The following is a 22196-nucleotide window of genomic DNA, read 5'->3' on the forward strand; positions in this document are numbered from 1 at the left end:
GCACGCAGTGCGCGCACACCTAATTGGAATGGATATGAGCAACACATCTCGAAGAACAACAGTTACAAAGGTGAATAACCGTCTTTTCTACAGAAAAGGACCTGGGGATTACAGTGGACGAAAAGCTGGATATGAGTCAGTAGTGTGCCCTTGTTGCCAAGAAGGCTAATGGCATATTGGGCTGCATTAGTAGGAGCATTGCCAGCAGATTGAGGGAAGTGATTATTCCCCTCTATTTGACACTGGTGAGGCTACATCTTTACTGTGCTTAGTTTTGGTCCCCCCTGCTACAGAAAGGATGTGGACAAATTGGAAAGAATCCAGCGGAGGGCAATGAAAATGAGCAGGGGGCTGGAGCACATGACTTTTATGAGGAGAGGCTGAGGGAACTGGGCTTATTTAGTCTGTAGACGAGACGAGTGAGGGGGGATTTGATAGCAGCCTTCAGCTACCTGAAGAGGGGTTCCAAAGAGCTCGGTTGTTCTCAGTGGTGTCAGATGACAGAACAAGGAGCAATGGTTTCAAGTTTCAGTGAGGGAGGTCTAGGTTGGATATTTGGAAAAACGATTTCACTAGGAGGATGGTGAAGCACTGGAATGGGTTACCTAGGGAGGTGATGAAATATCCATTCTTAGAGGTCAAGGCCCTGGCTGGGATGATTTAGTTGGGGTTGGTCCTGCTTTGAGCAGGGGATTGGACTAGATACCTCCTGAGGTATCTTCCAACCCTAATCTTCTATGATTCTATGATAACTCTTAACTGTAGTCTTCTAGCATTACCCTAAACCAGCCAGTCTCAAATCTGATCCACTGCCCTTTTTCTGGTGAATCTCAGAATGAAGCATTTGAGGAAGCACATCCTGGGGAGATTGAACATTTAGGAGAGGAAGGGGTCTATTTTGTCTGAAGTTGTCCACCTAACAAAAGAGCTGGAAAACCACTGCTGGAAACACCTTGTGAGGGACAAACCTTAGCTAGTTCAGAAGTTCAGTTCAGAGATTAATTCAAATCTCTTTGTTTTGCAGAATCATACTAGAAATGTCATAACAACGAGATTTGTGGTGCTTCCTGCCTGGTCAGAAATACTACAAGAACAGTCTGTTTCCCACTATCATTTTGTTATTTTGGTTATGGTTCCAGCCACAGCCTGGAACTCAGAGGAACACAAAAATGGAAAATTTAGGGGAAAACAGAAAATGTTTAACTATCATTGTCAAATATCAACGAAGTTCTATAGCAGTAGACATGGGCAAATAAGTGATTTTGAGGAGTTAGTGACCAAAACAATTTCATTTCAGGTTTGGGTATTTGGTATTGGTTTGTTAAATCTAGCTACATTTCTAAACAGAACATCATTTTAGAAACAAAAATGGCAGCAGGGTCTGTTCTCCCAGTACCCAGTGTTGTCCTATGTAGTCCCCCAAGGTGTCCAGCCACATCTTATCAGCCAGGGGCTTCCCCTTCAGCTTCTGGGCGATGGTCTGCCCTCTCAGGACAGCCACATGGCTCCTGGAGCTGGTACCTGGCTCGGGACAGTTTGGGGCCAGGCTTTTCCCTTGCTCCTGGTGCCGCAGCTCCGCTGTGAGCCCCTGGTGTTCTGCCTGGAGTTTCCAGGGCAGCATGGGGCTGGGCTTTCCCCTTGCTCCTGGCCCCTGGCTGCAGCAGCTGCTCCCCTGTGAGCTGCCCAGAGTTCCCAGGGAGTTTCTAGCCACCAAGCCCTTGTGGGGAAGTTTCACTCGCCTTTGGATGCACCACCCCCTCTCCCCCGCCCCATCCCACCCCAGCTACCCAGGAGTTCACCCGCTCCATGGTGCGCAGGCATGCAGGGGATCAGGAGTGCCGAGATGGTGGGGAGAGAGCCTCTGGAGACCTGTGCACTGAGGGGACTTGGCTATGGATGTCAGATTGTGTGTGCATTGCTGTTGAGGGAGGAGTGACTCTGGCAGGCTCTGGAGCGCTGGGACCCGTATACAGATGGGGGCAATGCCCCTGCATGCCCTCCAATCATCGCCCATGGCTGGCCCCTCTGAGCCGTTCTGTGCCCCATTTTTCTGGCCCTGCAGCTTTGCACTTTGAGCAGCTTTGCACCCTGGGCTGCTGCCCTGCTTATGGTCCTGGGGCTATGATCTCTGACAGGGACAAGTAGGGGCATCAGCCAATGAGGACAGAGTTAAGGTTGTGTGGGAGAATCTATTGCCTGGTTTCCATAGGGTTAAGTTTAGCCCCCTGCATTGTGCAAGAGTACAAGCCAGTGCTAGGCAAGCTGAATTCTGTGTTAACAATGGCTTTTGTTGGTGAGTTTCCTTTGCTTTTTGGTGAAGTACTGTTGGTGATGTGGCATGAGAGGCAGCTGTGGTGGGGAATGAAAGGTGTGTTCCTGTGCACACCTCACCCACTGACAACTCTGCTGTCCTAGCCCCTTCCTGCGCCCAGCAGGGCAGGGGGGAAGGAAGGTGGTAACCAGTTGCGGGTAGTAAGGGGCAGGGAGACCGCAGACCTCACTCTTCCTTTGGGGCTAGTGTAAGCAGAAGGGGCTCTGCACAACTCTCTGCAGCACTGGAAGATTGCAGAGGTGGGAGGTGTCCCATTCATCTCAATGGGATGTTCACACCTGAATGGGAACACCCCATGGAGATCAGTACAGCTTGTCACAACACCTCAATGAATATGCTCCTCCTCCCATCTTGATCTCATGCCTATAGCATACACGGAGCCTGTTTAGTCACCGTCTCTGGTCTCGGAGCCTGTGGCATACACTGAACATGCCCATTCTCAGCTCCCAACCCTAAACTCAGCCCGGTGCATCCGTAGTGTGCACTGAGCATACCTGTTTCCAATTCTCAGTGCAAACCTGGTCTGTCCTGCCTAGTGATGCCTGGCAGGAGTTCAGGAAGCTGGCACCATCCAGGCTTCATGTTCCACATGCAATGTTGCCCACCGAGCCATCCCAGGTGGGACTCAGATAGATGGGGAGAGATTTTGGGGTATGTTTGTAGGGTGCTGAACTCCCCTTAAAATGTCACCCAGAACTCACTTCCAGAAGGAGACACCAAGAAAAAGGCTGGTTGAGAGCACAAGTGTACACAGGACCAGAGCTGAGCAAGTAACTTATTTTTCAGTTCTAAGTTGTTTGCAGGTTAGTTGTAACCATGTTGGCCCCAGGATATGACAGATAAGGAGGATGGGGTCATATTTTTTTATTGTATCAACTTCTGTTGGTGAAAGAGACAATCTTTCATGCTCCACAAAAGACCAATCCGGTATGATTGAACCTGCCAGGAGCAAAAAGCCCCCACCAATACAGACTCTGGGATAGAGCCAGCAAGCTGTCCTGCCCTGACAAGGCAGGGACACCAGAGGACAGGGAGCCATCTAAAGAGGAAGCAAACATCCAGGAGGCAGAAGAAGATCTTAATATCAACACAGACACAGCAACTAAGGAAGAAATTATATCAAGCCATGTCTGTGTTGATATTAAGATCTTCCTTTAAAAATGGGAAAGCTCCTGGCAAGGATAACTTTAATGTGGAATTGTTCAAGCTAAATCCTGAATTAGCAGCATCTATTCTGGCCCCTCTCTTGAACCTGCCAGGTTCAATTCTGTTTCTATTTACATCAGTCTGGGAGAGGGAAAAGCTGAGGACCGACAGTGTTATAGTGAAGACACCAAAGAAAGGAACTCTCCATGTTTGTAATAACTGGTGTGGTATCACACTTTTTTCTGTGCCAAGCAAAGTACACCTCTACCCCGATATAACGCGACCTGATGTAACACAAATTCGGATATAACGTGGTAAAGCAGTGCTCCGGGGGGGTTGTGCACTCCGGTGGATTAAAGCAAGTTCGATATAACGCGATTTCACCTATAACGTGGTAAGATTTTTTTGGCTCCCAAGGACAGCATTATATCAAGGTAGAGGTGAATTGTGTAAGATCATAGTCCAGTGTATTTCAGAGGCAGTTGATAGCGTTCTCAGAAAAGAGGAAGCCGGTTTTCAGAAAGGGCTTGGAAGCACAGATCAAATCTTCACTCTACGAAACATAATAGAACAATGCTTAGAATGGCAACAGCACCTCTCCATAAACTTAATAGATTTTGAGAAGGTTTTTGATAGCATTAACAGGACCAGCCTACAGCACATTCTGCGGGCACATGGAATCCCTCTCCGTGTAATCAACATAATCAAAAGCTTCTATTCCAACTTTACATGCAGTGTTTGATCTTAGTGAGCTCAGTTTTGAAGTCAAAACAGGAGTACGTCAGGGATGTGTCATGTCTGCAGTCCTCTTCAACATTACCATCGACTGGGTAATGCAGCATACAACAGAAGATATGCCAGGAGGCTTTAAATGGACATTCTTCTTATCCCTTGAAGACCTGGACTTCACAGATGATCTCGCTCTCCTATCACATACCCAATACCATATACAAGAAAAAACAACTCAACACATTCAGCCAGCAAACTGGACTGAAAATCAACTGCAATAAGACCGATGATATGACATTTAATATTGCCTCCCCATCACCAATACGGATAGAGGATTATGTTCTCACCAGTGTAGAAACATTCATATACTTGGGCAGCACCATCAGCAAGGATGGTGGAACAAGCCAGGACATTCGGAACAAAATCAATCTTAAGGAGCAGTCTAGAAAGCATCAAAATACATCAACAAACCCAATCTCAAGATTTATGAGAGCTGCCTACTTTCAACATTACTTTATAGTGCAGAATGCTGGGGAATGAGAAAGTACGACATGTCCACACTGTCCTCATTTCATACAACCTGCCTCAGAAAAATCCTCTGTATCTTTTGGCCCAGAACAATCTCAAACCAAGATCTATTGGCACAATGCAGCCAAGAGGATATGAGCACCATCATTGCCAGAAGGCGTTGGAGAGGGATTGACCATGTGCTTCTGAGGGAAACTAATTCCATCACCAGAATTGCAATAAGATGGACACCTGAAGGCAAGCGAGAACGAGGCCACCTAAAAACAACAGGGCAAAGAGCTGTGGAAGCTGAGCTGAAAAACCCAGGGCACAGCTGGGGAACCATTGAAAGACTTGCCAGAAACAGACAGAAGTGGAGGAGCTTCATCGCTGCTCTAAACACCAGAGGCATAATGGGAACATGATGATGATGATAGTGGGAAGAGCAGTAGCTCTCAATCTCTCCTGTTGAAGCTATTCCACTCTTTATAACTAATTAACTAGTCATTGGAGCAGGGACTTGAACTTGTCTCCAGAATCATAGACGAGTCTCCTATCCATCTGGCTTAGTCATTCTTAGGGCATGTCTACACTACAATCTTAAGTCAACCTATGTTTGGTGGACTTATAACCACCGCAGAAGCCATGAAATTGACAAGAATAACAGCCAATATAAGGGACACTGTCTACGCAGACACTGTGTTTCCCTAACTACACTGACATAAGGTCTAAGCCTCTCATGGAAGTGGGGTTATGTTGGTGTAGCAGGGCACTTACATCGGTGGGAGCAAGACTGTAGTGTCAATAGTGATATAGGTCGACATAAGCTGCCTTTCGTCGACCTAGCCTTAGCCCTTGTCTACACTACACAGTTTTGTCAGCAAAAGGCAGCTTTCAATGACAGAACAGTGGAGGTGTACACACTACCATGCTCCTCCCGCCAATTTAACTCCCCTGCTATGCCGACAAAACTACCACAATGAGAGACGTAGAGCTTTTTGTGGCAAAGTTAGATAGCCAAAGCATCAGTGTCGACACTGCATTCATTACATCACCATAAGGGGCCTCCAGGAGGTATCCCACAATGCCCACCGTGACCACTCTGCTCGCTGTTTTGAACTCTGCTGCCCTGCATCCAGCTACACAGACGTGCACCCTTCCCCTTTCAAAGCCCCAGGAAGTTCTGAAACTGCTCAGCATGGAGAGCTCACATGGCTACTGCCAAGCTGAGCATGCCGGCTAGAGCAGCAAACACAATCCTGCCTGGACTGCAGGGGAGAGGGTGGCTCTCTTTGGTCTGTGGGGAGAGGAGGCTGTGGGAGAACTTGGAGGGAATCACAAAATCATCACATTAATATGGAATCCTGCTCTCCCCGCACTACCATCACAGCGGCAGGCAGGCAGTGCGGGCTGCTGCTGGGGGAAGAGATTGGTGCTGTGCAGAGTCAGGGAGGGAGGGCGGGGGCTGATGTTGAGCTGTCACCCTCCCCCCACCGGTGTACCTGTCTCCGCTGAGCTGGGGTGGGGTGGGAGGACAGGTGGACACCAGCTGTCTGTGCACCAGCTTCTGCCTCAGGATTGGTTGCTTCCGGCTGCTGTCTGAACTTAGAGACAGCATGCTGACGCACACACACACACACACTGTCACACACTTTCCCCCCGCCACACACACACTTCTGTGGACTTCTGATGTTAGTGTTCAGCAATATCAGTTGGTCATATTACCGAGTGCTACTTTAAAACGTGATTTACAATGTGTTAGTTTTTGGGCGCACACAGCAATCATTACACGGTTCCTAGCAAGGTGCAAACAAACAATGCCAAGCTCAGCACGCTATAGCAACACACATTACTATGGCTCAGTGTTAATATGCTCCTTCAAGGCATCCCTCAGCCGAATAGCCTGCCGTTGGGCTCCTCTTATAGCTCTGTTCATAATGCACAGCACAATGCTGAACAGCAGTGTAGGATCCATGCTTTTTGACAGAGCTGGCTGGCTCGCAGGTTACCAGGGCAGTTGAAAACCAGCTGACAATCTAGTAGGATTCCCATGGAATGATGGAATTGAGAAACCTTCATTATGTGATACTGTACCTGCCCCCATGTGGCATTGCAAACCCTTCTCAAAGCATCCCGTGGCCAGTTGCACAGTGGGGTAGATACCCACAGTGCACGGCTCTCTGTATCAATGCAAGAGGTAGGGTGACCAGATGTCCCGATATTTACTTGTTTGTTCCGCGTCCCGACCGATGTTCAAATTGTCCCGATATTTTGCCCTCCGGCGCACAGGCAGAGGGGGCTCGAGCTCCCCCACCCCAACTCCTCCCTAGCCTCACCCTGACTCCGCCCCTCCCTCCTCCTTGGATCCCTCCCCAAATCCCTGCCCTCGCCCCGCCTCTTCCCTAAACATGCCACATTCCTCCTCCTCACCCCTCCCTCCCAGACTTGCGCTAATCAGCTGAATGGCGGCACAAGTGCTGGAGAGAGAAGCAGGACGTGGCAGCCAGCTCAGGGGAGGTGGAGGCAGAGTGAAAGCGCGGGGGGGCAGGGCGTGGAGCTGCCGGTGGGTGCTCAGCCCCCACCAATTTTTCCTATGCGCTGGCAGCTCTTGGTTGTTTTTGCTTTTGTTTTTTCCTCCGCCGCCATCTCTTGGTTCATAGAATCTCAGGGTTGGAAGGGGCCTCAGGAGGTCATCTAGTCCAACCCTGGGGGAGGGATAGCTCAGTGGTTTGAGCATTGGCCTGCTAAACCCAGGGTTGTGAGTTCAATCCTTGAGGGGGCCACTTAGGGATCTGGGGCAAAAATTGGTCCTGCTAGTGAAGGCAGGGGGCTGGACTCAATGACCTTTCAAGGTCCCTTCCAGTTCTAGGAGATTGGTATATCTCCAATTATTATTTTATTATTATTTATTTAACCCCCTGCTCAAAGCAGGACCAAACCCAACTAAATCATCCCAGCCAGGGCTTTGTCAAGCCTGACCTTAAAAACCTCTAAGGAAGGAGATTCCACCACCTCCCTAGGTAACCCATTCCAGTTCTTCACCACCCTACTAGTGAAAAAGTTTTTCCTAATGTCCAACCTAAACCTCCCCCTCTGCAACTTGAGACCATTACTCCTTGTTCTGTCATCTTCTACCACTGAGAACAGTCTAGATCCATCCTCTTTGGAACCCCCTTTCAGGTAGTTGAAAGCAGCTATCAAATCCCCCCTCATTCTTCTCTTCTGCAGACTAAACAATCCCAGTTCCTCAGCCTCTCCTCATAAGTCATGTGCTCCAGCCCCTAATCATTTTTGTTGCCCTCGGCTGGACTCTCTCCAATTTATCCACATCCTTCTTGTAGTGTGGGGCCCAAAACTGGACACAGTACTCCAAATGAGGCCTCACCAGTGCTGAATAGAGGGGAATTCCTCGATCTGCTGGAAATGCCCCTACTTATACAACCCAAAATGCCATTAGCCTTCTTGGCAACAAGGGCACACTGTTGACTCATATTCAGCTTTTCGTCCACCGTAACCCCTAGGTCCTTTTCTGCAGAACTGCTACCCAGCCATTCGGTCCCTAGTCTGTAGCAGTGCATGGGATTCTTCCGTCCTAAGTGCAGGACTCTGCACTTGTCCTTGTTGAACCTCATCATATTTCTTTTGGCCCAATCCTCTAATTTGTCTAGGTCCCTCTGTATCCTATCCCTACCCTCCAGCGTATCAACCACTCCTCCCAGTTTAGTGTCATCTCCAAACTTGCTAAGGGTGCAGTCCACACCATCCTCCAGATCGTTAATGAAGATATTGAACAAAACCGGCCCCAGCACCGATCCTTGGGGCACTCCACTTGATACCGGCTGTATGTAGTCACTCCCCATCCTGTATACATTTCCCATCCCCAGTGGCTCCCATTCCCAGTCTCCCTCTCTGAGCTACCTGTCCAATCTCAGTTTTGTCCCCCCCCACCCAACTTTTTGTCCCCATCTCTTTGCCCAGCTGGACCCAGTTCTGATGAAGAGTCAGGGTGCGAGGGGAGATCTGTCTCACCACCCCCTATCTGCTTCTGCCCCCACTGGTTCGTAGTCCTAGTCTCCTTGTCTAGCCAGTCCCAGTCTTCCCCCAACTCTCAGTCCTAATTTTCCTCTCCTCTCCACCAGCCTGCAGTCCCACTTTCCCCCACCCACAAGCTCTTTGCCTTAACCCACCCCCTTCACTATCCCTTGCCCCAGAGGTCCAGCTCTTATCCCCGCTGCATTTGAATCAGGTAGCTTCCTCATCCATGTTGCCTAGGCCCAGCAAGGGGATCATTGAGAGCAAAGGTATGTTGACGAGGCTCTCCGGGACACTGTAGAATTGTCCCACCTCCGCTCAGACAGCCCCTGCGCTGTTGAGGAGGAGGAACGGCCCAGGGAAGCAGAGCAGTCAATGGGAGCAGAGGGAAACCTTCCCGTAGTTGGGACCCTCCTTCCAGATGGTGCTGGGGTTGCCTCTTGCACTGAAGTTACCTCTCCGGGGGAGGGAACTCCAGTTTCTAGGAAAAGGCAGGTGTTAGTAATGGGAGATTCGATCATTAGAAACGTAGCTAGCTGGGTTTGTGATGACCGGGAGAACCGTATGGTGACTTGCCTGCCTGGTGCAAAGGTTGCGGATCTCTCGAGGCATCTAGACAGACTTATGTGTAGTGCTGGGGAGGAGCCGGTGGTCATGGTACATGTAGGTACCAATGACATAGGGAAGGGTAGGAGAGATGTCCTGGAAGCCAAATTTAGGCTGCTAGGGAAGAGACTGAAATCCAGGACATCTCTGGTGGCATTCTCAGAAATGCTCCCAGTTCCACGCGCAGGGCCAGGTAGGCAGGCAGAGCTTCAGAGTCTCAATGCGTGGATGAGACGATGGTGTAGAGAGGAGGGGTTCACGTTCATTAGGAACTGGGGAAACTTCTGGGATGGGAGGAGCCTATACAGGAGAGATGGGCTCCACCTAAACCAAAGTGGATCCAGACTGCTGGCACTAAACATTAAAAAGGTTGTAGAGCAGTTTTTAAACTAGGAGATGGGGGGGAAAGCCGACTGCTGCAGAGGAGCATGTGGATCGGACACAGACTTCTTTTAGGGGAGAGTCTGATGATAGAGAATCTCCAGGTTATAGTCAGGAGCAGAGGATGGAAGAGGATAAAGAAGTTAAAGAAGTCTGGGCTGGATGAATGGACGGTAAGGTGGATAGAAAACTGGCTAGATGGTCGGGCTCAACGGGTAGTGATCAATGGTTCCATGTCTAGTTGGCAGCCGGTATCAAGTGGAGTGCCCCAAGGGTCGGTGCTGGGGCCGGTTTTGTTCAATATCTTCATTAACGATCTGGAGGATGGTGTGGACTGCACCCTTAGCAAGTTTGCAGATGACACTAAACTGGGAGGAGTGGTTGATATGCTGGAGGGTAGGGATAGGATACAGAGGGACCTAGACAAATTAGAGGATTGGTTCAAAAGAAATATGATGAGGTTCAACAAGGACAAGTGCAGAGTGCTGCACTTAGGACGGAAGAATCCCATGCACTGCTACAGACTAGGGACCGAATGGCTGGGTAGCAGTTCTGCAGAAAAGGACCTAGGGGTTACGGTGGACGAAAAGCTGAATATGAGTCAACAGTGTGCCCTTGTTGCCAAGAAGGCTAATGGCATTTTGGGTTGTATAGGTAGGGGCATTTCCAGCAGATCAAGGGATGTGATCATTCCCCTCTACTCAGCACTGGTGAGGCCTCATTTGGAGTACTGTGTCCAGTTTTGGGCCCCACACTACAAGAAGGATGTGGATAAATTGGAGAGAGTCCAGCGGAGGGCAACAAAAATGATTAGGGGGCTGGAGCACATGACTTGTGAGGAGAGGCTGAGGGAACTGGGATTGTTTAGTCTGCAGAAGAGAAGAATGAGGGGGGATTTGATAGCTGCTTTCAACTACATGAAAGGGGGTTCCAAAGAGGATGGATCTAGACTGTTCTCAGTGGTAGAAGATGACAGAACAAGGAGTAATGGTCTCAAGTTGCAGAGGGGGAGGTTTAGGTTGGATATTAGGAAAAACTTTTTCACTAGTAGGGTGGTGAAGAACTGGAATGGGTTACCTAGGGAGGTGGTGGAATCTCCTTCCTTAGAGGTTTTTAAGGTCAGGCTTGACAAAGCCCTGGCTGGAATGATTTAGTTGGGTTTGGTCCTGCTTTGAGCAGGGGGTTGGACTAGATACCTCCTGAGGTCCCTTCCAACCCTGAGATTCTATGATTCTATGATAATGTAAGGGCCGGGTCAGATGATAAACAGTCATATAAAAAAGAATCTGGCACATCAGAAAAGGGCAGACAAATAAACAGGGGCAAGTTTTTAAAGTGCTTGTACACAAATGCTAGAAGTCTAAATAATAAGGTGTGTGAACTAGAGTGCCTTGTGATAAAGGAGGATATAGATATAATAGGCATCACAGAAACCTGGTGGACTGAGAGCAATCAATGGGACACAATCATTCCAGGGTACAAAATATATCGGAAGGACAGAACAGGTCGTTCAGGGGGAGGAGTGGCACTATATGTGAAAGAAAATGTAGATTCAAATGAAGTAAAAATCTTAAGCGAATCCACATGTTCCATAGAATCTCTATGGCTAGAAATTTTGTGCTCTAATGAAAATATAACATTAGGGATCTATTATCGACCACCTGACCAGGACAGTAATAGTGATGATGAAATGCTAAGGGAAATTAGAGAGGCTATCAAAATTAAGAACCCAATAATAGTGGGGGATTTCAATTATCCCCATATTGACTGGGAACATTTCACTTCAGGACGAAATGCGGAGATAAAATTTCTCGATACTTTAAATGACTGCTTCATGGAGCAGCTGGTACAGGAACCCACAAGGGGAGAGGCAACTCTAGATTTAATCCTGAGTGGTGCGCAGGAGCTGGTCCAAGAGGTAACTATAGCAGGACCGCTTGGAAATAGTGACCATAATACAATAGCATTCAACATCCCTGTGGTGGGAAGAACACCTCAACAGCCCAACACTGTGGCATTTAATTTCAAAAGGGGGAACTATACAAAAAGGAGGGGGTTAGTTAAACAAAAGTTAAAAGGTACAGTGACTAAAGTGAAATCCCTGCAAGTTGCATGGGCCCTTTTTAAAGACACCATAATAGAGGCCCAACTTCAATGTATACCCCAAATTAAGAAACACGGTAAAAGAACTAAAAAAGAGCCACCGTGGCTTAACAACCATGTAAAAGAAGCAGTGAGAGATAAAAAAGACTTCCTTTAAAAAGTGGAAGTCAAATCCTAGTGAGGCAAATAGAAAGGAGCACAAACACTGCCAACTTAAGTGCAAGAGTGTAATAAGAAAAGCCAAAGAAGAGTTTGAAGAACGGCTAGCCAAAAACTCCAAAGGTGGTAATAAAATGTTTTTTTAAATACATCAGAAGCAGGAAGCCTGCTAAACAACCAGTGGGGCCCCTTGACGATCAAAATACAAAAGGAGCGCTTAAAGACGATAAAGTCATTGCGGAGAAACTAAATGAATTCTTTGCTTCAGTCTTCACGGCTGAGGATGTTAGGGAGATTCCCAAACCTGAGCTGGCTTTTGTAGGTGACAAATCTGAGGAACTGTCACAGATTGAAGTGTCACTAGAGGAGGTTTTGGAATTAATTGATAAACTCAACATTAACAAGTCACTGGGACCAGATGACATTCACCCAAGAGTTCTGAAAACTCAAATGTGACGTTGCGGATCTATTAACTAAGGTTTGTAACCTGTCCTTTTAAATCGGCTTCAGTACCCAATGACTGGAAGTTAGCTAATGTAATGCCAATATTTAAAAAGGGCTCTAGGGGTGATCCCAGCAATTACAGACCGGTAAGTCTAACGTTGGTACCGGGCAAATTAGTTGAAACAATAGTTAAGAATAAAATTGTCAGACACATAGAAAAACATAAACTGTTGAGCAGTAGTCAACATGGTTTCTGTAAAGGGAAATGATGTCTTACTTAGCTATTAGAGTTCTTTGAAGGGGTCAACAAACATGTGGACAAGGGGGATCCGGTGGACATAGTGTACTTAGCTTTCCATAAAGCCTTTGACAAGGTCCCTCACCAAAGGCTCTTACGTAAATTAAGCTGTCATGGGATAAAAGGGAAGGTCCTTTCATGGATTGAGAACTGGTTAAAAGACAGAGAACAAAAGATAGGAATTAATGGTAAATTCTCAGAATGGAGTGGGGTAACTAGTGGTGTTCCCCAAGGGTCAGTCCTAGGACCAATCCTATACAATTTATTCATAAATGATCTGGAGAAAGGGGTAAACAGTGAGGTGGCAAAGTTTGCAGATGATACTAAACTGCTCAAGATAGTTAAGACCAAAGCATATTGTGAAGAACTTCAAAAAGATCTCACAAAACTAGGTGATTGGGCAACAAAATGGCAAATGAAATTTAATGTGGATAAATGTAAAGTAATGCACGTTGGAAAAAATAACCCCAACTATACATACAATATGTTGGGGGCTAATTTAGCTACAACGAGTCAGGAAAAAGATCTTGGTGTCATCGTGGATAGTTCTCTGACGATGTCCACGCAGTGTGCAGAGGCGGTCAAAAAAGCAAACAGAATGTTAGGAATCATTAAAAAGGGGATAGAGAATACGACTGAGAATATAGTATTGCCCTTATATAAATCCATGGTACACCCACATCTCAAATACTGTGTACAGATGTGGTCTCCTCACCTCAAAAAAGATATTCTAGCACTAGAAAAGGTTCAGAAAAGGGCAACTAAAATGATTAGGAGTTTGGAGAGGGTCCCATACGAGGAAAGATTACAGAGGCTAGGACTCTTCAGCTTGGAAAAGAGAAGACTAAGGGGGGGACATGATAGAGGTATATAAAATCATGAGTGATGTTGAGAAAGTGGATAAGGAAAAGTTATTTACTTATTCCCATAATACAAGAACTAGGGGTCACCAAAAGAAATTAATAGGCAGCAGGTTTAAAACAAATAAAAGGAAGTTCTTCTTCACGCAGCCCACAGTCAACTTGTGGAACTCCTTATCTGAGAAGGTTGTGAAGGCTAGGACTATAACAATGTTTAAAAGGGAACTGGATAAATTCATGGTGGCTAAGTCCATAAATGGCTATGTCATAAACAGATAGTTAAGGGTTAATGTCTCTTTTACCTGTAAAGGGTTAACAAGCTCAGTAACCTTACAGACACCTGACCAGAGGACCAATCAAGGGACAAGATAATTTCAAATCTCTGTGGAGGGAAGTCTTTGTTTGTGTTCTTTGTTTTGGGGGTTGTTCTCTCTTTGGATCTAAGAGGGGCCAGACGTATATCCAGGCTCTCCAAGCTTCCTGAAGTATTTTCTTCTATTCAGTATAGTGAGTATTAGAAAGGCGGATTAGTCTTATAATTAATAAACCTATGACAGGCTATTAGCCAGGATGGGTAAGAATGGTGTCCCTAGCCTCTGTTCGTCAGAGGATGGAGATAGATGGCAGGAGAGAGATCACTTGGTCATTGCCTGTTAGGTTCACTCCCTCTGGGGCACCTGGCATTGGCCACTGTCGGTAGACAGATACTGGGCTAGATGGACCTTTGGTCTGACCCAGTACGGCTGTTCTTATGTTCTTATGGAATGTTGGGCAACTGTAGCCTTGCCTATAACATCTGATCTGGGACTCAGCGCTTCCCAGCATTACAAGAAGGAGCTTGCATTTGGGGAGCCAGAGGAGCTTTAAAATGACTCTGATTGAGGACTAATTAAAAAGTGCAATTGTTCCAATTTTCCCAAGTAACCTCACACAACAGCAGCACTGATGAGGGGGAATGAGAGGCTGGGTTGTGGAAGAGGTCAGCAATTGACCCACATGATAATAGAAATTCTCTCATTTGGGGTGAATTTGCTATTTTGGACATAGATAAAATTTCACCTTTTCCATCTAAACCCAGGGTTGTGAGTTCAATCCTTGAGGGGGCCATTTAGGGAACTGGTGTAAAAATCTGTCTGGGGATTGGTCCTGCTTTGAGCAGGGGGTTGGACTAGATTATCTCCTGAGGTCCCTTCCAACCCTGATATTCTGTGATCCATCAGACTCTTTTCAGGGATAATAGTGTAATTGTGTGTGCACACTCACACATACACACTTTGCAATCACACATATTCACACACACATGCTGTCAAAAACATATTCACACACAGACACATACTCACAAAACAATACAAATTTAAATTAAAAAAGCACACCCTCATTCCTAGTCCCACAACACACAAACTCTCACTAACTCACGCACTGTTGCCTTCAGGGAATCATGAAACTTTATAAAGTCAAAGGATGAGCTTGCACTCTCAGTCACACTGGTGTAAATAAAAGTTTACTCCATTGACTGTTCTGGATTTGCTCCACATTTTCGCTGGTGTAACTGAGAGCAGAATTAGGCCCATTATTTGCTTCTCTGGAGAGAAAGAAGTGCTTTTGACCTTCAGATCTGTAAACACAAGAAAGGACTCCAGGTGTGCCAGTGAAAATACAACCAGGAAGAATTCTTTCAGCTTGGTTTGGGGGAGGAAGAAGCAATGAAAATGTGTCAGATGTGCTGTTTGAAAGCTGTGCAATTGAAATAAAGTTTACAAATAACAGAGAAAAAAATCACAACTTTCCCACTTGGTGAAAGCTACGGAGGGCTTTTATTTCTTTCCTCTGTGTCCATGAAAAACATAGGGGCTATTTTCCCTTATGCAAAATTGTTTTTGCAGCACCAGTTTGGGAAGTTTGGTTTGCTTGGGTTTCTATGGAATCATTTGTATATTTTAAAAAAATATCATCTGGATGGAGAAGGAGAAATCTCATCATTGTCCAGCCCACAAATTCTCTTGAAAAGGAGTGAGACTGTCCATCTGATCTCAGCCACACCCGAGCCAGTGCCTGCATTCCCCGCAGCGGGGCTCCTGTTCCCCTGCTGCTTGGGTGAAATGATGCCATTATAGCTTTTAAACTAGAGTCGGAATCAAAGTAATTCAAACCCCTGGCAGCTCCCCAAATGCAATGTCCTGTTTCTGATTCTGCTCTGGGGGGCTTTCCAGAACAGCCTCCCAAACAGCCTGAGTAGTTATATCTGGAGGGCCGGGGGGCACTGTCAAGATTAGGGAGATTTCATGCTGCCTTCTGACTCTTTCTCCACTCTGCTTCTCCCCTCCTAGTTTCCCAAGAACTGTGTCTTCTGGACCAGGGGCTCGATCTGATTATGAGTGACCAGCGGGGCCATGTGAACAGCCTCTTCCTGAAGGAGGAGTCAGCCAAGCGTCTCAGGTCCAACAGCCGGGTGCAGCGCTTCCAAAAGGCAGTGCAGGAGCGGGCAGCACGGGCCAAGAAGCGGATGCACAGCATCACCAAAGACAGCGCCAAGGGCTTCCTCAGGAGAAATGCCTTTGTCCTCTTCACCATCAGTGCTGTCCTACTGGGTAAGGAGCCTGTGCAGGGCAGTGCTGTGCTGCCTGAGGAGCTTCATTAGGTTAGCACAGAGGGTGATTAAAGAAGCGTGCCGGGGTCAGGGTTCTGCCACAAGCAACTCTGTGCCCTTGGGCAAGTCCCTTCATCTCTCACTGCCTCCATTATCAGGCATTGCATTGCAAGAGCATCTACAGATCAGGGCCTTATTGTACTGTCCACTGTTCCCATCTGGAACTCTGGCAGAGCCAGGCTTCGCCTCACAGAGCTGGCTGCCTCTGCACTAGGAATGTTTGCCGGTGTAAGGGTGTTGTGCAGGGGTGATTCTTTACAACAGTTTATAGAGGCAAAAACTGCTCATGTAGGTGCAGTTATTCCAGAAAAAGGTCTTTTTTAGATCATTTGCCTTGGGGAACTGTATAGCTTTAGTAGCTTAAAAAGCCCTGTGCTGCTATAAGCTGTGCCTCCACTAAGGGGGTTTGCTGCACCTGGGAAAGTGAGGATGATATGAGAGCCTCAGGCACAAGGCACTGCCTATGTGCAAAGCAGCATGGTTCCAGCACGTGGTGGCTCATAACAGCCAGCCTCAGAAGAGAACTACAGAAAGTGACACTAAACCTCCGCTGCACGAGGTTCTCTGAGAGCTTTACAGACAGTCAGTCCCTCAGGAAACCTCCCAGCCCCAACAGAGTAAGTCTCCTTATCCCCACTGCCCAGAGGGGAAACTGAGGCAGGGAGCCGTCCTGTAACTCGCTTTAGACCAGCCAAAGGAGTGGTAGAATCTCCATCACTTGGATTCTTTAAATCAAGACTGGACGTCTTTTTCTAAAAGATCCGCTCTAGCTCAACCATTTCAATTGGCTCGCTGCAGAATCATGGGGTGAAGTCTCTGGCTTGTGCAATACAGGCAGTCAGATGGACTCTTCTTGCCTTGAAGTGTTTGCATGGGTGAGCTGCATGGCTAGAAATGCAACCCAGGAGTGCAGCAGGGAAGTTTAGAGCAGAGCTGTTTCCCCTCTTGCTGAAGGGTGGCTGGCTGGTGCACTCTCATGGTGTGGCTCCTGTTTACCAGACGGGGAGCTCACCGTTTACATGAGCAACATCCCCTGTAATAAGGGAGAGTCCCAGGAATCCTTATCCTGTGGAAAGGGCCATTCTCCATGCCTGGCACATTCGTGCTCACTGAGGCAATGGCTAAAGGACAGGCCTCTCACAGGGGGCTGTGTTTAACCCTTTGATTGCACAGATTCATTCCCTCCCAAGTCAGCATCTCACCTCAGCCTTTAATTTAGACATGGTGGCATCCCAGAGATTTGAACCCAACGAGGTGGCTCTGAGCTCTCAGTGCCCGCTGCACAGGAGGAGCTGTGCCAACGATGGTGCTAGCAAGCTACAGGGAGCAGAGGAGCAGGTGCCTCTTATAGCTGTAGCGTGACCCCTCTGGCTGCCGTAAGGAGCTGCACTCAAAGGCAGCTCAGCTGAGGAAATGGGGAGGAAACTGGGGAACCCTTCAAGCTTGAGAAGCAGTTTGGAGGGCTCGGCTCCCACAGGGGTGGGACATTCTGTTATTTGTTTGTAACTCTCCTGGGGAAGAATCACCAGGTTTGGTACCCCAGCAGCATCAGGCTGCCATGCTCATTGTTCCTAGGGACCTGGCTCCACCGTCATGTCTCCAAAGGGCTTGCACCACTCGTGGTACTAACAGTATTTCGGCATCTCTGCAAGAGCCAGGATGTCTGAGGGACCAATTGGCCCTGTGCCCATTGCAGGAGGGGAAGGACAGTGGGGGAGGGCCCAGAGCCCACCATAGGCCCTATGTGCATGGTGGGGGATGAGTCTAGGAGGGAGGACCCATAGCCTGCCATTGGCCTTGTGCACACTGGAGGTGTGGGGAGGACAGGGGTTAGGAGGGGAGGGCCCAGTGCCCGCCATAGGCCCTGTGCACATTGCATGTCTGCAGGGGCAGGGAGCACAGGGATGCCAGCCAGCGCTCCGGAATTGTCCTGGCGTATCCAGGAATTAAAGATCAATCTTTAATTAAAGATTAGGTCATGTGATGAAACCTCCAGGAATATGTCCAATCAAAATTGGCAGTCCTAGGGCAGCAGGGCCCGCCGTTGGGCTGGTGTGCATGAGGAAGGCAGCAGGACAGGACCTAGGGCCCACACTGCAGGTGCTGTCGCTTTCAGCAGGATTTGGAGATACTGCTGGGGCAGACACCATCCTGTTTCCCTTCTTATCCCTTATTTCTCAGGGATCATTTTGGCCTTTGCCCTCCGACCCTACAAGATGACCTATCGCCAGATCAAGTATTTCTCCTTCCCAGGAGAGCTGCTGATGCGGATGCTCCAGATGCTGGTTCTTCCCCTCATTGTCTCCAGCCTGGTCACAGGTGAGGGACCTTTCCTGGTGCTTGCAGCTGTCTGCATCCTACAGGCCATGCAGCACCCTGCAAAAGCACTGCCAGCCACTGACCCAGCTCTCGCTGCAGGTCCCTGATTGACCATGTCCAGGCCTTGTCTGGGATTATGGCAAGTGGGATTGACTCATCTGTCCCCTGGCTGCCTTGGTGTGGAGGTCAGGGGAGCAGGAAGTCTTATGCCTTTCTGGGAAGGGTGAGGGGAAACCATGATGGTCCTGCCAGCCCCCAGTGCTGCAATCCTGAGACTTAAAGATGCACTGGGGAGCGGGGAGGCGCTGGAGGTATTCATTTGCCTTCAGGCGTTAGGAGGAAGTGCCCACCCCCAAAGCGTGTGTGAGCATTGCAGGGTCACAGTGCACCTGAGAGAGCCAGGCAAAACTGTAGATTGCCCAATGGCTGCTTGGAGGGGGCTCCCTTTCCCCTTCGCTAACACAGCAGCCATTCCAGCACCTTCCAGCCCGCTCCCCATCACTGTCCTGGCTCCCAATCCTCCCTGCCCACCCGCTCTGCCTCATAATTCACATCTCCTCAAGGGCTCTCAAAGGCTCCTGTCTCCAGACCCCCTCCCACCTTGACCAGCCCCATCTTTCACTCCCTTCTCCTTTACCCTACCTCCTCCTTTTCCCTCTGTCACCCCATTTCTTTGCACTCCCTACAGTCTCCTCACGCTTCTCTTCAGTCTGCCTCATATGCCCCACAAAGTTTGCTTTCTGCCCCCACATTTCCCTACACACCCAAAGCCTGCCTCCCACACCCCATATTCCTCTGCAGCCTCCAAAATCTGCCTCCCACACCCCCTGCACACAACAAAATCTGTCTCCTGCAACTCACATTCCCTGCTCCCACTCAGTCTCCCTGCCCTTTTGCACCCACATCTTCCTGCACCCCAAACCCTTCTGCCTGCACCCACAAATCCCTGCACCCCAAACCCTGCCTTCCACCCCCACATCTCCCTGCACCCCAAACCTGCCTCCCACCCCAAACCCTGCCTCTGACCCCCATATCTCCCTACAACCCTGCCTTATAGAATCATAGAATATCAGGGTTGGAAGGGACCTCAGCAGGTATCTAGTCCCACCCCCTGCTCAAAGCAGGACCAATTCCCAACTAAATCATCCCAGCCAGGGCTTTGTCAAGCCTGACCTTAAAAACCTCTAAGGAAGGAGATTCCACCACCTCCCTAGGTAACCCATTCCAGTGCTTCACCACCCTCCTAGTGAAAAAGTTTTTCCTAATGTCCAACCTAAACCTCCCCCTCTGCAACTTAAGACCATTGCTCCTTGTTCTGTCATCAGGGACCACTGAAAACAGTCTAGATCCAACCTCTTTGGAACCCCCTTTCAGGTAGTTGAAAACAGCTATCAAATCCCCCCTCATTCTTCTCTTCTGCAGACTAAATAAGCCCAGTTCCCTCAGCCTCTCCTCATAAAAGTCATGTGCCCCAGCCCCCTGCTCATTTTCATTGCCCTCCACTGGATTCTCTCCAATTTGTCCACATCTTTACTGTGCCTAGTTTTGGTCCTCCCCGCTACAGAAAGGATGTAGCCTCACCAGTGTCAAATAGAGGGGAATAATCACTTCCCTCAATCTGCTGGCAATGCTCCTACTAATGCAGCCCAATATGCCATTAGCCTTCTTGGCAACAAGGGCACACTGCTGACTCATATCCAGCTTCTCGTATGTAACCTCTAGGTCCTTTTCTGCAGAACTGCTTCCTAGCCATTCGGTCCCTAGTCTGTAACAGTGAATGGGATTCTTCCGTCGTAAGTGCAGAACTCTGCCTTCCACCCCCACATCTCCCTGCACACCAACCCTGCCTCTGACCCCCATATCTCCCTGCAATCCCGCCTTCCACCCCCACATATCCCTGCACCTCAAACCTGCCTCCCACCCCCACATTCTCCTGCACCTCAAACCTTGCCTCCCACTCCCACATTCTCCTGCTCCCCAAACCCTGCCTCCAACCCCCCTACATCTCCCTGCAACCCTGCCTCCCACCCCCACATCTCCCTGCACCCCAAACCCTGCCTCCCACCCCCACATCTCCCTGCACCCCAAACCCTGCCTCTCAACCCCACATCTCCCTGATTCCTCCTCAGTGTACTATTCCCTTCTTCAATCCATATTCCCTTGCACTCCCACAGCCTTCTTCCACACCCCACATTGCCTTAGAGCCCCCAAAGTCTGCTTCCTGCACCCCACAGTCCCCTGCACCCCCAGAGTCTCCCTCCAGCCCCCCCACTAATTGAAGAGGTAGACGTTCTTGCCTTGTTCTGTGTGTGGCTGCCCAGGCATGGCCTCACTGGATGGCAAAGCCTCTGGGAAGATGGGGCTGCGGGCCGTAGTCTACTACATGGTGACCACCATCATAGCGGTCTTCATCGGCATCCTCATGGTGATCATCATCCATCCAGGCAAAGGGTCCAAGGACAAACTGCACCGGGAGGGCAAGATTGAGCAGGTGCAAACAACTGATGCCTTCATGGACCTAGTCAGGTGAGTGAACAAGTTGGTGTGCAGTAAGAACATGCCCCTGTGATAAGGTCGCCATCCTGCACTGAAAGCCATTCAAACCCCTGCACTGCACTTGGAGAATATGCTCTGAATAACCTCTGAAAGGAGACTGAGGCGCTGTCTTTCAGAGTTCCCCGGGGGTGCTCGACCTCCCCTGCTCCACCCCAAGCCCTGCCCCCACTCCACCCCACTCTTCCCGTCCCATTCTGCCTCCTGCCCTGCTGCTTCCCACCCCATTCTGCCCCTGCCTCTTTCTGCTCTGCTCCTCCCCTTCCCCCCAGCTCCTCCTGCATCCTGCTGAACAGCTGATCACCAGTGGATAACATAAAACAAGCATCTGAACAACAATATAGTCACACCATCCGTTGCAGAAAAACCTGAAGTGTTAGTCCTCATCCTCCTCATCATACTCACCAGCATCATCATCACCAGTGGCCATCATCCTGGCATCTCCCAAGGCAGGCAGGCTGAGATACAACTTTTATAACGGGTTATGCTGATGCCTCTATGTCTAATGCATGTTCAGTAGGGGTTTCAGCCCCTTTTCTTATCTGTATTTCCTCACCTAGTAATGCTGAGGTGCCATTCTCCCATAAGTTAATAGGCCTTTTACCTCAAGTTCATTAACATATACATCAATTAGTTACCATGACCTTCCAGTGGTCAGACATGTGCTGATGTTCCTAACTTAAAAATATCTAAAACTGATATCAACAGGAATCATGTGGTCATCTATCAGCAGTTGGGTCATTACAGCATTCTATGGTGTGATATCTCATGATCTAGGGTTACTGCTGGTCAGCTGTTTATGTTAAGGCTTTTGGGGCCTTATCTCTTGATTAGTTTAGGTAGACTATTGTCTTGTAGGCCTTGAAGCTGGTAGGGTCATTGGATTACTGCCTTAATTTATGCCCATGCCTTACCTAAACTTTGTCTACACTGGCAAGTGAAAGACAAACTTTTGTCATCCAGAGGTGTAAAAAAGCACCCTCCTGAAAGACAAAAGTTTGGTTAACCGCTCCTTGGGGGAGGAAGTTTTTTGTTGGCAGGAGAGAACAGCGGCTACACAGCACGCCTTTTAGCAGCACA

At 48.6% G+C, this 22196-nt stretch overlaps 1 protein-coding gene across 7 annotated transcripts in view; it reads left to right on the forward strand.

The window, feature by feature from the left end:
- LOC120391770 (excitatory amino acid transporter 1-like) overlaps positions 1–22196 on the forward strand; it is a 125342-nt gene that overhangs the window by 59071 nt on the left and 44075 nt on the right. For 6 of the 7 annotated variants that reach the window (XR_005591475.1, XM_039515844.1, XM_039515840.1 and 3 more), the window contains 3 exons: positions 15925–16185; positions 18426–18563; positions 20885–21089. Coding sequence is in view for 6 of the 7 variants with exons in the window: in XM_039515840.1 (XP_039371774.1) it covers positions 15925–16185; positions 18426–18563; positions 20885–21089 (604 nt within the window). In the remaining variant the exon portion in view is untranslated. The remainder of the gene's footprint in view (positions 1–15924; positions 16186–18425; positions 18564–20884; positions 21090–22196) is intronic. The other variant, XM_039515843.1, reaches the window with a different exon arrangement.

This window comes from Mauremys reevesii, linkage group 26 (assembly GCF_016161935.1).
Source record: "Mauremys reevesii isolate NIE-2019 linkage group 26, ASM1616193v1, whole genome shotgun sequence".
Lineage (NCBI taxonomy): Eukaryota > Metazoa > Chordata > Testudines > Geoemydidae > Mauremys > Mauremys reevesii.